This window comes from Apus apus, chromosome 3, assembly GCF_020740795.1.
Source record: "Apus apus isolate bApuApu2 chromosome 3, bApuApu2.pri.cur, whole genome shotgun sequence".
NCBI lineage: Eukaryota > Metazoa > Chordata > Aves > Apodiformes > Apodidae > Apus > Apus apus.
The window spans coordinates 84,846,560-84,862,997 of record NC_067284.1 but is presented as its reverse complement, the minus strand read 5'-3'; the positions used below and the strand labels follow the sequence as shown (position 1 = coordinate 84,862,997).

The 16,438-nt window shown below is 44.9% G+C and overlaps 1 protein-coding gene across 8 annotated transcripts in view; it reads left to right on the top strand.

Annotated features, from left to right (window-relative positions):
- Positions 1-16,438, top strand: part of MTR (5-methyltetrahydrofolate-homocysteine methyltransferase) — a 57,983-nt gene continuing 41,545 nt past the window's right edge. For 4 of the 8 annotated variants that reach the window (XM_051613860.1, XM_051613868.1, XM_051613870.1 and 1 more), the window contains exons 1-5: positions 1-76; positions 6,048-6,262; positions 9,442-9,531; positions 10,829-10,898; positions 16,317-16,409. In XM_051613860.1, coding sequence (XP_051469820.1) covers positions 40-76; positions 6,048-6,262; positions 9,442-9,531; positions 10,829-10,898; positions 16,317-16,409 — 505 coding nt within the window. In that variant the 5' untranslated portion in view covers positions 1-39. Of the gene's footprint in view, positions 77-607; positions 1,746-2,282; positions 2,378-6,047; positions 6,263-9,441; positions 9,532-10,828; positions 10,899-16,316; positions 16,410-16,438 lie in introns of those variants that run through there. The other 4 variants (XM_051613863.1, XM_051613862.1, XM_051613865.1 and 1 more) reach the window with 4 other exon arrangements.

The window sequence follows — 16,438 nt, the reverse complement described above, 5'->3', positions numbered from 1 at the left end:
CGGAGCTCGCCCGTCAGGCGGCGGTGACGTCGCGGCAGCATGGCGCCCACGGGGCCGCCGGGCGCCCACCCGCCGGGTAACGGGCGCGAGCGCGTGCGGGGGAGATGGCGGCCCGGCCCCCTCCTCCCCCACGGGCGGTGGCAGCGGGGCGAGCCGGGGGCGGCGGGGGCCGCCGGGTGGCGTGGAGGGGGCGGCGGGCGCCGCGGTCCCGCGGCAGGAGGCGGCGAGGCGACCTCGCCCGCCTCGCAGCTTCGGGTGTTCCCCCGGGGCGGTGCTGGCGGGGGTGTCACGTCATTCGCAGCGTTTAACTTTTGTAGAAGCCGCGTCTGGCTGCTCGGCGTGCGCTGAAAGGCGTCGCGCCGGTCCGAAAGTGCGGTTGTTGGCTGAGGGTGCTTGTTGCTGGAGCCCGCGGCTGCTCGGGTGCAGAGCCGGGCTCTTGCAGTAGGCTTTTCTCTACCCAGGAGGGGTGCGGAGGGTGCTGGGACACCCGTTCCGCGCGGTCGGACGCAGCTAAGCGGGAAGGATTAAAAAAAAAAACAACCCACAAACAACTGCCTTAAAGTCTGCAGCTTGATGGTAGGGACCGGGTGTGTCCAGCTGCTCCGGGGCTCTAAGCTGAAAGTGCCATTTCGGGAGTTACACAGAAGTCGTTGGAAGGGAAGAAGTAAAATCAGCTGCTAATTGATACTGCATTTTTAAAGGGACAGTTCTGCCAGTGGCTGCTTTCAGTGGTGCTGCCAGCTGCAGGGGTCCCAAGCGTATTCCTTTTTGATATTTCTGCTGCTGCTCCCGTGATTCAGCCTGGGCTTGAGTGCCAGAGCTGCAGCTGTCCTCACCGCAAAGCTGCATGCGGTTCCGACTCCATAATCAGCTTTTGTGGTCTGAGGTTTTTCCAGGTTCCTCTGACAAAGATGAGGTTGACCTGCTCAGCCCTTTCTCCCGTGCTGTTTGGGGCCAAACCATCACTGGCCTGCTGCTGCTAGAACTGAATGGGTTTGGCAGAGATGGGAAACATGGGAGAGTGTTTCAGCAGTAGCTTGAGAAGTGGTGGCAGTTGAGGGAAAGTTCTGCTGAGATGGAAGCCTCACTGAACAGGCAGAAGGCAGTAGATGGTGCTGTGTATGTCTGGCAGTGGTGCAAAGAACCTGTGTTTGGCAGCAGACCATGGGAAGCTGAGTGAAGGGCCTCTCCCTAGCCTTTCAGTGGTAGGGCATGCCTCAAAGTGAGACAGTGTAGGGTGGGAGGCTGTTTTGTTTCCCTGTGGTTCTTACGTGTAATGAATATCTAATAATATGTTGTGGACAGTTTGATGTCAGGAGATGGGCAGTTGTGGTTACTATACAGGAACTGTATAGTATACTGCGCCTGGGATTTGCATATTTAGCTCAAGACAGTAGAAAAAACAGGCCTCCTCTGTTATTCTGGGACTAAAGTGATTTTTGTGGTTATCATTTGCCTTTCAAGCTAACTTTGTAAATGGATTGGCTACACAAGTGTTTGTCTGGAAGACCTGAATGGTTCTTAAGATGATTGAAGACATGGAAAATGTCAGCATGATTATATAGGTACCCAAGCTAAAGTGGTAAGATCCAGTGCTGCTCTCTTTGAATAGGCAGGGTAACAAACAGCTTAGCAATAGGTGCTGCTGCCCACTGTTGTAGAGGACCTGTCTGCCATCTGTTGCTACAGTTCATGAAACTTACTGTTGCCAGGGGGCATCCAGTTGAAGAAGATTTAATTAACCAGTAAGTAATGCTAAGGTTGCTGTGAGATGTCTGCCGCAGGCTGACAGCAGGAGTATCCTTTCTAGCAGCTATTGTAATAATTTCTGCATGCTGCACAGTAATTTTTTGAGTAATGGAGAAACTTTTGCTTGGAGCTGGTGCTGGACAAAGCTGCATTGCTAAATTAGGATATGCAAATGTGGAGTGGCCCTGTTGCCTGTTATGATGGGACTTGGTCAACCTAGGAAACGGGGTACTGTAAATACGTATAACCCCTTGTAGTTCTTCAGTTTGTGTTCTTTGACACTAATGTAACAAAAATACTACAATAGTGTCACAGCTGGATTGATCCTTTATGAAAAGCTCTGCAATCCCTTGTTCCTTTCCTAATATGTCAGGGTATTTTATACCAAGAATAAATTTTTAATAGAAGTGCATAAATAATAAAAAAAACCCACCTTTTGAGAATCAGTGCAAGCATCAGAAAAATGTGGTTTTAGGCAAATTGCAGGCTTTCAAGTCCTGTTTCTTGTGGAGAACACGTGTTTGTCCTTTCAGTTCTGCATATATGTGGCTTGGGTCGAGATAACAAGATGAAGGAATATCATCCTGACTTATCCCCTGTGCTGTTTAGCTGTCATATTGTGAAAATGGTAGGTTTCAGCTGGGTAAGGTTTGCAATTGTTGGTGGGAATGACTGTAACAGTGAACAGCTATACCACAGGAACACTTTTGCTATGCAAACTTAGTTGGAAACACCTACAAGGGATAAAAGTTGTAGCTGTAATTTCTCCTTTCCAGAATAATAATTCCCTCTTCAAGTGATCTCAAGACAGAGTGTTTATCTTGGGGAAGTAAAGTAGAATATTAGGATTTTTAATTCTGCATTCCATATTCCATTGGATTTTAAGCTCATGCTGTTGGGTCGCTTTTGTTCTGTCTTGGTATAGTCATAGAATCATTGAATGGTTTGGGTTGGAAGGGACATTAACAGTCTAGTTACAACTCCCCACCATAGGCAGGGACACCTCCCACTAGACCAGGTTGCTCAAAAGCCCTTCCAACCTGGCCTTGAACACTTGTGAGGTGGGGGGAGGCATCCACAACCTCTCTGGGCAGTCTGTTCTGGTGTCTCAGTACACTCGCACTAAAGAATTTTTTCCTAATGTCCAACGTAAATCTACCTTCTTTCAGCTTACAACCATTACCCCTCATCCTATCACAACAAGCCCTTGTAAGCAGTCCCTCCCCAGGTTTCCTGCAGGCCCCCTTGAGATACTGGAAGGCCGCTATGAGGTCTCCCAGGAGTCTTCTCTTCTCCAGGCTGAACAACCGCAACTCTCTTGGCCTGTATTCATAGCAGAGGTGCTCCAGCCCTCTGATCGTCTTTGTGGCCCTCCTGTGGACCCGCTCCAAAAGCTCCATATCCTTGTTATGTTGAGGGCTCCAGAACTGAATGCAGTACTCCAGGTGGCGTTTCTCGAGAGCAGAGTAAAGGGGCAGAATCACCCCTCTTGACCTGCTGGCTACACTTCTTTTGATGCAGCCCAGGAGACAGTTGGCTTTCTGGGCTGCTGGTTAACTAGTTCCAGCTCTAGAACGCTCTGTGGTAATGTGTTTTATTTTCTAAGTTTCAGTAGAGTGTAAAATCAAGGTGATTCATCCTGTGTCCTGTTACCACTTCTGGTTTGCTACTATTTCTGGTGCAGTTAGAGAGGCAGTTTTTCTCCTGCACTCTTCTGAAGAAAAGAGGGAATCTGTTTCTCAAAGTTCACCAGCAATCTGTTTAAAATAAAATTTTCAACAACTTCTGGCTTAGCAGAAGTATGAACAAGGTTTGTAAACAAAAAAACCCCACGAAACACAAACCACCACCACCAACAACAAAAAAGCTGACCTAATTTTTTCCCTGCCTAGGAATTTTTCCAAACATTTTTTCATTTATTTTGCAACCAACTCGTGTCCTGTCTCGAGAGGGCAATTACGTGAGCTGAATGCTGAATAAAGATGTTGGTACTTGTTTAGCTGAGCTGGCTCCCTGCCTCCTCTCTGCTTTGCTTCCAAGGACAGAGTTCAGCACTTTCTAGCATGGCTTTATTAATTGATCCTCTCTGATTTCTGGGGTCTTTTTCAACCTGTCTGCAGACTGTTTCCAACTTGAAAAATGCATTGTTAGTGTGCCAGAGTATGGCTCCAAGTAGTGCAGGCTCCTGGTGGAGGAAGAGTCAAGTGTTATCCATAGCAAAAACAGGTAAATTAGGTTTTGGTGAGCTTGGGGCTATGCCATACATTTGTAAAGCATAGGGTCTGTAGTGTCTGATGGCCACCTTTATGATTACCACTGTATTTCCTGCAGCATTTTGAGATGCTGCTGAAGAAGCACAGATTTGGAAAGCTTCTTCAGAATAAGGTTCTCAGCTGGGAGCAAAGATGAGGCAGAAAACTGTACGCTGAAGGAACATCTATTCAGAGAGGCAAGCTGTAAAGAAAGCAAAGCACAGTATGTGATGTGCAGGATTTAAAACCAAACAGATGACTGTAGATCTTTGCTTCCCACTGCTCATGAGGAGATGGGTGGGAATCACGTAGGTAAAAGGAACAGAAGCCTATAGAAAGGTGGACTGAGAGGGTTCTGATGGCTCATCTCAGCTATTTGGGCTGCAGCAAGCTCTAATGTGTATGCACCATTGGGTTGAAGGTCTTGCAAAACATGAGTTATGCTCCATGGTAATCTGCATTGTGGTCATACTTTCAGATACCATTTTTTGGGTCTTGCTTCTGAAAGCCTTTAACTCAAGGACTGATTTTGTTTTCATGAATAATTTGATGGTTTAACATGAGTAGGTTTACGCCTTTTGTATAAGAACTTGCTGATCCTGCCTGTATGGTGTTAAAACTTTCAGCTTGAGAGGAGAGTGGCTTGCTTTTTTGTATTTTATTCTCCCTTCAACTGCTTCATGCTTGTTATAAAACAAATTTTATTTGGCTTATATTCTTGCTGAGACTACATCTGATTTAGAGCTCTTTTTCCAGTGTTGGTATAAATGTAACCCTGTAATAGTTTATTCCTGGCCTCATCTTCAGTGAATTCTTTTTTAACAGTACTAATGTCAAAACAGAAGCTGCATTGCAAGACTGTAGAAGGAGAACAATAAGATCAGTTAGCAGTTGTCAGTGATTTTCAAGCACTACTGTATGTAAGTTGTCATGAGGTCTAAGGATGTTTTTGTGCTTCACAGATTGTTCTTTTTTTACAAATGTTTTGATGGTAGTGCACAACCAAAAGGCAAAATAGATGTTTACTCAAAGTGAGTAGGCCCAAGATGAATGAAGAAGAGAGATGAACAACAGCAGATCATTCATCTACATGGTTGTGAAAGTTAAGTGAGGTGCCACTCTTGTAAACTGGATTTTTGGTAAAAAGGGTGTTTGATTATTTTGCTATATGCATATAAGTGGGTCTTTGTTATGAAATGATTCTGTGTATGTTCTGAAGAGGAAAAGTAGGATTAATTTTGTTGATGTTGTGGGGGTTTTGTGGTGGTGTGCTTTTTTTCTTTTTAAAGCTTCAAGTTACAATTTTGGCTTTGTGTTTAACATTTGGGCTGGGCTTTGTTTTGGATCCTAAAGCATTGCAATACTGCATCTTCATTCCTGACGATAGCTCTGAAATTTCTACAGTTTTCTGTTTCAGTCATATTTGGCTCTTACCTGTCAAGGTATCTCAGTGTTTGCTCACTAACGGAAGTGCAAAATTGTTATTTACTGCTGTGATCCTAGAAAGAGGTGAATTTTGGTCTCAGTTGAATAATTTTTTTTTTTGCTTACTTTTCTCTTTCTCTATTTTTGCCATATAGGCAATTAAAGTCAATTATTTATTTATTTATTTTTAAATGAAGTTTCCTAGTTTCTGGTTTGCATTTGTGTACCACTTAGAGTGTGGTGTCTGGTACCAAGAGGCAGCTCTGCATTGCGGTTCAGATGTTGCTGTAGTGGAAATTATCACACTTTAAGACGAGTTTATATAGAGAGTTTGGTGTATGCCCTTGTGAACTTTTGATACTCTTGTTTATGCAGCTGACTGTGTGCTGGTAACTGTACTTAGGTGAAGGATCAATTGAGTCTAATTCTGTTTAGATAGATGGAGCTATTACCTGATGTCATGTGATTGCAGCTGTAGGTGAAGTAAACCAATTACTGTTTGATTTCAGTAGAGGATTAGTTATTTTACAGTGTTTCTTAAATGGGTAGAGCTCAGGTTGCACAAGTGTATAGGATAGGGAATTTCAAAGCTGCTTGAATATTGCATATATTTTCTTACAGCAGATACTCAGAAAAGCATGGAAGATGAAATTGAATCAGTTCTGCAGGAGCGGATAATGATTTTGGATGGAGGCATGGGTACCATGATCCAGCAACATGCCCTGTCAGAAGAAGATTTCAGAGGGAATGAATTTAAAGATCATCCCAGGTCTTTGAAAGGCAATAATGACCTTCTCAGTATAACTCAACCTGATATAATCTGTGACATACACAAGGTGGGTGGTACTGATTTCTGTCTCTAGACAAGAGAAGGAAGGAGAATTTGGTCTCTGCACTCCCCTTTTCCATGCCACAGGCTACTGGCTCTCCTGCATCTTTTGGGAATAGGGAAGAGAGTGCTAGGTAACCATGCAAAAAAGAATGAACAGATTTGACTGTTCTGGTTGTGTGAGCACAGCATTTGTGTCTTGGTTCCTGATGTCACCAAGACAGTGTTGTTTTTTAAATCCCTTTTTGGTTTATGTCCCTGATGCATTTGTATTAATTGTATAGTATGATTTATTTCATTTTTCTTTTCTCTTCAACCAGTGCTAGAAGTGCATCTAAGTAGGACATATCTGAATTCTAGATTCATGTTTCTATAATTGTGTATTAAAGAGTTGTTAAATGTGGCAGCCTGAAGCAGACCTCTCCATAGTTAATGAGTATATAGACTTCCTAATGAGTATATGTGCTTTCATATCTTCTCATTTTATTCCTTAGAATATTAATGTGTGGCCCAGAGAATAAAATGGTCTAGGGTTGATCATTAGGAATTTGTGAACCAATTGATTTTCCTATCTTCAGCTAGACTTTATAAAACAACTTCCTAAGTGGGTATTTCTTGGGTTGCAGGTATTTGTAGCTCTTACTGTAATAATTGGCATGTTTGAATAGCATTGCAACTAGTTGATACTCAGTTGACGCCTCACATCTATTCTGGGCTTTTCCAATAATTTATTAAAAAGATCTGTATTTAATTGATTAGAATCATAATTGGCATGCACTTGTTAAACTTAGTATGTAATCTGCATTTTTATATTTACATTCTAACTGTCATTCTTTGGATTTTAAGAATGACACGTTGGAAAGAATCAGTGTCTTTGGCCTACAAAAATTTTGGGAGGAAGTATTTGTAAATGAAGTTCTGTTCCCGGACTGTCAGCTGATCTATAGTGGTTGTGAAGCTTGGAATTAATAATAGCTTGTGCTTTTTAATCGGGTGAGCTGGGTCAACATTTGAATTTTGCAGGTTTAGCAGAGCATAGTGATATGACTGGAGAAAAAACTTACTGACACACTAACAGTACCTACTGTCATTCCTCCAGTGGCCAGTTGTTCTTTTCTCACACTCTTCCTAAAGCACCTACAAGTCTGTGGTGGTCCCCATGCCTGCAGCAACTTTTGGGTCAGATGTTTTATGAGCTGTGGGTGGTGACTTCATATTTAATAGCTCCCAGTGGTTATTTCTTCTGAGAATTGGACAGAACTTGAAATAGTAGATGAAAATGTTTCTACAAAGTAATTATAATCCCACTATATTTATGATTGTTGCTGTTTTTTGTTTTGTTTTGTTTTTAGTAACCCAGTGAGTCAGATCTCACAGATATCAGTAACTTGAAAAGTAAATGTTAGCTGTACCTTGTCTGGCACAGTAAGATACAGTGGTAAGAGAGGTGATGTATTTTCAAAGGCAAAAATTATCTCCCTGCTTTAAGCTTATTATTTCCTGTTATATTAGTAGACAGTAAAGCTAAAATGACAGATCTGAACTAAACAAAAGCTAGTACAAAGCTGTACACATTTAACATCATTCTTCAGTCTAGATGATTTTCAGAAATGTCATTTCTTGGTTCTTACTGTGGACATAAGAACCTGTATAGTTTTCATATAGGTATTTGTAGATACTTCATATGTATCCAGGAGGAGCTGAGAGAAAGCATATTAGTTTGCAGTAAAACATGTTTTAAAGCAAATTTAATTCTTTTGTGCTGTTGTTTGTATCAGGACTTCATTTGCTGTGTTGAACCCACTGAACTAACCTGCTTCTTACAGGAAAATCTGAGTAGTTTATGTTTAATGTCTACATAAACATTTTTTACTTAATAGAATCATAGAATCCTAGAATCCTAGAATCCTAGGGGTTGGAAGGGACCTCGAAAGATCATCTAGTCCAACCTCCCTGCCAGAGCAGGGTCACCTAGAGTACATCACACAGAAAGGCATCCAGGCGGGTTTTGAATGTCTCCAGTGAAGGAGACTCCACAACCTCTCTGGGCAGCCTGTTCCAGTGCTCTGTCACTCTCACAGTAAAAAAAAAAATTCTGATATTCACCGTAAACCTCCTGTGCTCCAATTTGCAGCCATTACTCCTTGTCCTATCACCGGTCATCACTGAAAAAAGCTTAACTCCATCTTCTTGACACTCGCCCTTTATGTATTTGTAAACATTGATGAGGTCACCCCTCAGTCTCCTTTTCTCCAAACTAAAGAGACCCAGCTCCCTCAGCCTTTCCTCATCAGGGAGATGTTCCACTCCCTTAATCATCTTTGTGGCTCTGCGCTGGACTCTTTCAAGCAGTTCCCTGTCCTTCCTGAACTGAGGGGCCCAGAACTGGACACAATACTCCGGATGCGGCCTCACCAATGCAGAATAGAGGGGAAGGAGAACCTCTCTTGACCGACTAACCAATAGCACTCAAAATGTCCTAATTTAGGGGTCACAGGGGCCACCTAAGGGTTAACCTGATCAAAAAGAGGAGTTAGGGATGGAGGAGAGCAACTGATGGAAGTTATCGAAACACAGACTAGAATCCTCAAAAATTTTATTTCAATTTCCATTGATTTCAGTTTACTTCGATGGGAATGAGACACACAAGTGGGAGCAGAAGGCTTAATTTTTTTGTGAATCTGGGCCTTTAGTTAAACTTTAAATGTGATCTACACAAAACATATTTCTTGTATTCTATCCCATTTTACTCTTGTGCTGTACAGGTAACTTAAGAATATTAACATTTTCTAATTCTCTGTTGCTGTTTGCCTGGTACCTTTTCTGATTCTGCCCATATCAGCCCTCACTGGATTATGGTAATTGTACTCTGTCCCACCATGTCCCTGGGCACAAATCTAGAATGTGCTCTGGGTGCTGGACTCAGTGGCAGAGATGACTATAATGGTCACCTGTTAATAAAAAGTGTGGCTGCCAATAAAGCTCTGAAAATTGGTTACATGAAACACTATTGCTTTGACCCTATGCCTTAGAGTAAGTCCTTCAGAGTTTGATCTGCTTTGAATTAGAAGGTGATTTCTGACATTTTGTCAAAAGAACGAGACAAATAGTTGGGTTGCTTTAATTCCAGATCTGAGTTCTGAAGGTCTTGGAGTTTTGTTTTGTTTTTTCTTTCATGTCTTGCAGGAATACTTGCTGTCAGGTGCTGACATCATTGAAACAAACACTTTCAGCAGCACCCGAGTTGCACAAGCTGACTATGGCCTTGAGCATTTGGTAAGATTGTTGAACTATTTATACATTAAATGTTAATCAAGGTTTTTCTCTTAGTGTCCAGGATTAGCTTAGTCTCAGAGTCTGTTGGTGTTTTTTGACTGCATGTTGTCTCTAGAGCCATGTGATGGGGTTACAGATAATTTCCATTGCTGTAGATGCTTGTACTTGCTGTGAGTGTCAGTCATGCTGTGCCTATCGTTGGCAAAGCCACAGGCAATAATGTTCATAGAATCAAAGAATGGACTGGGTTGGAATGGACCTTAAAGATAATCTAGTTCCAACCACCCTGCAATGGGCAGGGACACCTCCTACTAGAGGAGGCTGCTCAAAGCCCCTTCCAACCTGGCCTTGAACACTTCTCTGGGCAACCTGTTCCAGTGTCTCAGCACCCTCACAATAAACAATTTATTTTAATATCTAATCTAAATCTATCCTTTTTCAGCTTACAACCATTGTCCTATTGCTACTTGCCCTTGTAAAAAGTCCCCCCAGCTTTCCTGTAGGCCCTCTTCATATACTGGTGGAAAGCCACTCTAAGGTCTCCCTGGAGCCATCTCTTCTCCAGGGTGAACAATCCCAGCTCTCTGAGCCTGTCTTCATAGGAGAGGTGCTCCAGCCCTCTGGTCTTCTTTGTGGCCCTCCTCTGGACTCACTTCAACAGGTCCATGTCCTTCTTATTTTGAAGGCCCCAGAGCTGGACACAGTATTTCAGGTGGGGTCTCATAAGAACAGAGTAGAGGGGGTGAATCACCTCCTAGTTTTTGTTTCAGCATTCCCAGAATGTCTTAGTTTTGTCAACAGGGATGTTTGCCTTTCCAACTTATTAAATGCCACAAGGGAACTGCTTTTTTCCTGGATGTTATTTGAGTGTTGTTCGTGGTGATGTATAGGGAAGTCCTTTCAAGCTTGCAATTTTTGAGAATTTGAGAAATACGTGAAAGGAAATACGCTACTTGAATAAAAGGTGAATCTAAAAGTAGGTTAATTTGGTCCTCGAAGTCTAGAGCTTCTGTTGACTTCAGTAGGATTAATTTAGTACCTTTCAGAATGAAATTTTATGATTAGCAGCTATAGGTTGGGGCATATATGGAATGAGACCTGCCACAGAACTCTCTTGCTGAGATGTATAGAGCTGTTCCTTTTGAAGTTTTGTAATAGTGCTTATGTTTATCTGTATGGCTTAGGGAGCCTTCAGAGTGTGCTGCAGGCTACTGTATGGAAGTATTATGTTTCTCTGAGGATGAGTTATGCTGTACTGAACTAAAGGCTACTTGGTAATTTTCTGTAATTGTTGTAGGCATATCGGTTAAATAAAGTCTCCGCACAGGTGGCCAGAAAAGCAGCAGATGATGTAACTGCTCAGACAGGTAAGCAATATTTATTTTAATTTCTTATTCATTTGTGGGTTTACTGTAGTGTTGCCTTTCGGGGAAAGGCGTGACGACCTGGTTCAAGAACGGCACGGCGGCCAACCCCAGGCCGCTCGGTCCATCAGCTCACAGACACCTATGTGGTGGATGGCAAATGGCGTTTATTAGTGTTTACCGCGGTGTTTATATGAGTTAGGTCTGTGGTGTCACTTCCGTCTGCTTACATCGTGAACTAAGTGCTATTGGCTATTAGGAGAGGGGCCTTATCTTTCCGTACAGCGCGAAATCTTCCGGCCGCCGGACCCTAACTACCCACATTTCCCCCCTCCCTATGCACAGTTAAAATTGGTTAAAATGTGACAGTCTTAAAAAAGGATATGTTAACAATCTTAAAAATGTGTTACAAACCTGAATAGAAAACATAGTGCACGTTAGACAAGAGGTAGTTGAAAGTAATGAGGTATCTCTAGAGATAGCTATAGGAAATTCTGAAGAAAAACATTCTTAAAGCAGTTGTTGGCGTTCTATCAGCATGATGTCAACCTTCTCCAGCCGGCTCTTGACAAATGCCACGAGCCTATTCAGTATACAGGGTCCAAAGATCAAGGTTATCAGAATCATTGCGACTGGCCCTATCAAGGTGGATATCAGGGTGGTCAGCCAAGGTGAATAGTTAAACCAGGATGTAAACCAGCTTTCCTGCGCCTCTCGTTCCCTTTTCCGTTTTTCCAACCCCTCTCGCAGTTTGGCCATCGTGTCCCTCACTATCCCGGTGTGGTCCGCGTATACACAGCACTCTTCCCCTAGTGCAGCGCACACTCCCCCTTGCTGAAAAAACATTAGATCTAGTCCTCTCCGATTCTGCAGCACTACTTCAGATAGTGACCTGAGTGATTGTTCTAGCGCACTTATTGATTGTTCAATTCTGGCCAGGTCTTCATCCACTGCCATCCTCAAGGCACTGAATTCTTTATTCTGTTGGACCATGGATGCTACTCCTGTGCCTACTCCCGCCCCTCCTAAGACCATTAGGGTAGCTATTGTTAGTGCTGTAAAGGGCTCTCGCTTTGACAGATGATGTTCTGGGGTAATCAGAGAGTCATAGACAGCGTCTTCGGGATGGTAAAAGACTTTAGGGACTATAGCTACCTGGACACAATATTCTGAGGATTCATCAAATTTGTCCAACGACAGACAAGGTGTAACTCCCGTGACAGAGCAAACCCACTTGGTATTGTCGGCTGGTACTAACCACTTTGCAGGGATTTTACCTTGTACCTTACTATCACACAGTTGTTCTTTGTTCTCAGGGACTTTACCTACACACACGCCGCTTCCCACCACTCGTGTTAGTGTGATCCCTTGCTTATCTGCCTCCCATATGCACTGAGCCGGATTTGAACCATTCATTTGTAGGGGTGTGTTACTTAGTGCTACAGCCTCATAAAAGGGTGGTTTCATTCCGTAGCACAGCCAACAGTGCTCTGTGAGATTTGGATTCGTTTTGTTCAGTATTTGGTAGCTAGCTTGCATCATTTTCCAGAGCGACTCTCTTTCAGGAATTTTGGTGGTGTGTGTTGTCATGGGAGCTTTTGTCAGTTTTTCCTGATTGTCCGTCTTTTTGGTCACATAGTTCTGATTAGGGATAGTCAGGGCTTTGCTGATAACTGCTTGGTTGGGGCCTACTGGCAGCGGATCATTCGGGACGACCTCCTTTTTTATGAGGATTAAGCCACCTCGGTCTTTCCCTGGCTCTAAATACCTTACTCCCCAAACTTTTCCAAGTAACCAACTGTCCTCTTCGGGCTTGGTAACATTTAAGAAGAGGAACTGACAACTTTTATGCCACCATCCTGTTGGTGAGGTGCACCCATATGGACCCCACCGAACTTTTAGGTATCTGTCTTTACCACTACCCGATATCCAAGCAGGGGCTATGGTCTCACATCCCCAATAATTACAGAAGTACTGGCTAGGGGAGTTGCAATACCCTTTTCCAGGGTTTGAGCTGGGACACATGTAAAATACTACGTCTACCGTGCATCTGTTTGTTGGGACAAGCTGGCAGAGACTGGCACTAAAACTTGGTGCACCTGATGTTATTTGAGTTGCGATAACCTGCTGATCTTTGACTCGAAGGAGTGACCATTTAAATGGCTGGTGAGGGTGAGCTGATGTTACCTGTCCTGTGGTGACAAGTTCTAAAATCAAGATCACACAAAGACGTCGTAGCCCCCCGCCACAGAGGCTACGTTGCCGTTGTTTGGGTTCTGCCGGTGTGGAACTCTCTGGTGTGGACAGGATGCTTGTCGACTTGTCGTCCTCTCTTGCCACCGAGGTGTATGGGTCACGGGGGTGTCCGATAATCTGGTCCTGTGAACAGAAACTCAAGACACCATCTATGAGGGTGGGGACCATGGCAGAATTAAGCCCTTTTTCCGCAACTGCCTTAACAATTGCCTGTATTTCCTTAGGGTTTATTGGTGAGTGGACCCTCTGTCCCCTGTCCGTCACCCGGACCGGGAATGCTCGCGTGGCTGGTGGGACCCAATCGGCACACGGAGCCTCTACTCTCTTCCAGTCGGTGACAGGGATGTTTTTCCCTCGCGGTCCCTTTTTATTTGGGCTGAGAATGTTTTTGCTTTTGACTGTATATATTCTCGTTTCCTCCTCCTCTGAGTTTGAATCGGTAACCGGCCACTCATCCCGGCTGGTGTCCGATCCGAAGTCAGAGCTCGACTGACCGGCTACTTCCGGTCCCCAGTACCTTTTTGTTGAGCTCCGGCCCCGCCCACTTCCCTTGCGGGCGGGCTGCTCCGGGCTCCGGCCCCGCTCACTCCCCTTGCGGGCGGGCCGTCCCAGGCTCCTGCACCGCCCACGGGGCCGTTCCCTCCCCCTTGGCTCATCCCCCCCTCCCGGCTTGCTCTGCGCCCGGCTTGGCGGGGGATTTGCCCTACAAAGACATTTTTTCAGATAACGACTCCGGTTGGCTTTCTGCCCTTCGCTCCTGCTCCCGTCCTCCTCCGCCTCGCTCATGGTCCCATCCTCCTCCGCCTCGCTCACACTCCCCTCACATTCTTTCACCTCCCCCCTCCTTCTGTGTGCACTTGCTGATACCAACTTTTCCTCCCTTTTACCACCACGGGCATCTTTACCTCGCCCCCCCCTTTTTTGCTCAGCGCCATTTTGGGGTGTATAGGGCGGTGGTTCAGCCCGAACCTCCTCAGACTCTGCTTTCTCCGCGGCGCCCCGAGCCTCCTCCGCCAACCCGCCCCAGAAGGACTGAGCTGCTTTCTGTCCCTCCGTAAGCGGGTCGGGGTCCGGAGACCGAGGGGACACATCACCCTCCTTCAGCTCCGCCACCCTTAAACCCTCCCCAGACTCAGCAAAACCATCATCACTCAGGGGGTGCAAAGTCTGTGTGGCTGCCCCGACTCCCAACTTCGGGGTGGCCAGCAAACAGTTCTTTGCCGCCCTCCAGGTCTCCTGCTCCTGTATAGCCTTCTGCAACGCCTGCACGACTTTCCCCCACGACTTAAGGTGCTTCCCACGACCCGAGAGCATCGTCTCCTTAGCCAACGCTTTAGTGCATTTGTCCCACGCCTCAGGGTGGAGAATATCTACCGGCTGGTCAATGACCCCGATTTCCAAAAGCCTCGCAACGGCGAGAGTAAAATCTTTAGCCTTACAATCTATACCCCACTGCTTATGTAATTGCAATACGACCTTAACAAGGGCTTCCATCCTTGTCGGTCCGCTCCTCCCCGCCGGGACGGTCCTGCCGCTCCGGCCGCCGCTTTCCTGACTCCAGGTGAATTTCCCGATTCCAGGCGTGTTCCCGGGTTTCGGCACCACTTGTTGCCTTTCGGGGAAAGGCGTGACGACCTGGTTCAAGAACGGCACGGCGGCCAACCCCAGGCCGCTCGGTCCATCAGCTCACAGACACCAATGTGGTGGATGGCAAATGGCGTTTATTAGTGTTTACCGCGGTGTTTATATGAGTTAGGTCTGTGGTGTCACTTCCGTCTGCTTACATCGTGAACTAAGTGCTATTGGCTATTAGGAGAGGGGCCTTATCTTTCCGTACAGCGCGAAATCTTCCGGCCGCCGGACCCTAACTACCCACACTGTAGTCTTTGAAATGTTGCTAACTAGAAGATAGCTTGGTTGTTTATATCAAAGGGACATAACTTGCAGACATGCACAGTCTTAATTTTAGGCACAGTAGCAATTTTCCATCTCTATTCACATCACACCAATTTCAACATGTTTGCAGGATCTGGCTCGTAGTGTGTTCTGCAGAATGGCTATTGCCATAGTAGACAAAAAAAAGCTTCTATAAATATATTAGCAACAAAAGGAGAGCTAAGGAGAATCTCCATCCTTTAGTGGATATGGGGGGAAACACAGTGACAAAGGATGAGGAAAAGGCTGAGGTACTTGATGCATCCTTTGCCTTAGTATTTAGTAGTAAGATCAGCTGTCCAGGTGCCTAGCCCCCTGAGCTGGCAAGCTGCTCTCCATCATCTGTCAGCAGTCCTGGTTAACAGGGAAAGTGCCAGACTGTTGGAGGCTTGCCAGTGTGACACCCGTCTACAAAAAGGGCTGAAAGGAGGATCTGGGGAACTACAGCCCTTTCATCCTGATCTCAGTAGTGAGTAACATCATGGAGCCGTTCATCTTGGGTCAACTCATATGGCAAGTGCAGGATAATGGTGAGATCAGACCCAGCCATCATGGATTCATGGAGTAGGGAAGTGATCGTGCCCCTATACTGGGCACTGGTGAGGCCACAGCTTGAGGACTGTGTTCAGTTCGGGGTGCCACAGTATAAGAAAGACACTGGGGTCCTGGAGCATGTCCACAGAAGAGCAACGAGGCTGGTGAGGGGTTTGGAAGGCATGTTGTACAAGGAACGTAATAATGTAAGATTTGAAATACACTTTTAAAACCCTGTTTGGTTTTGGTTTTTTGGATTTTTTTATGAGTACATGCCAGAATATTCAAATCAGGTTGTCTAGTGAAAAATGCCAGGACAGGTCTATGCTGTGCATTTGAAGTAATTGAATGAAGCTTCCTCTGTCAGAGACTAATGATACCGAGAAAAACATTTAATTGAGCCAGTTGCCTTTTTTGTACATGTTCTTCTGTCTTGTGTGGATATACTGAGCATCGTGTTTGATAGGATTGAAATAAGAAAGTGAGCTGTGCTGAATAATCTTGTGGTGATCAAACTCTTGATTTGAGACAGAAGTTTTTTACAGTTCTTTATCCCTAAATGATATGCATGTCTTGGTGACCTTGGAGGTTTTTTACATTGACATGGCTGTCATTGTAAAACCAGAGGTAAATTTTTGTTTGTTTTGTTTTGGCTTTGGCTTTTTTTCAATCTGTGCCTTGTGTGTCTTGGTTTAGGAATCAGGAGATATGTTGCTGGAGCCATGGGTCCAACAAACAGGACACTCTCTGTGTCACCATCTGTGGAGAGACCTGATTACAGAAACATAAGTAGGTATTTGTAACTATCACATTATTTA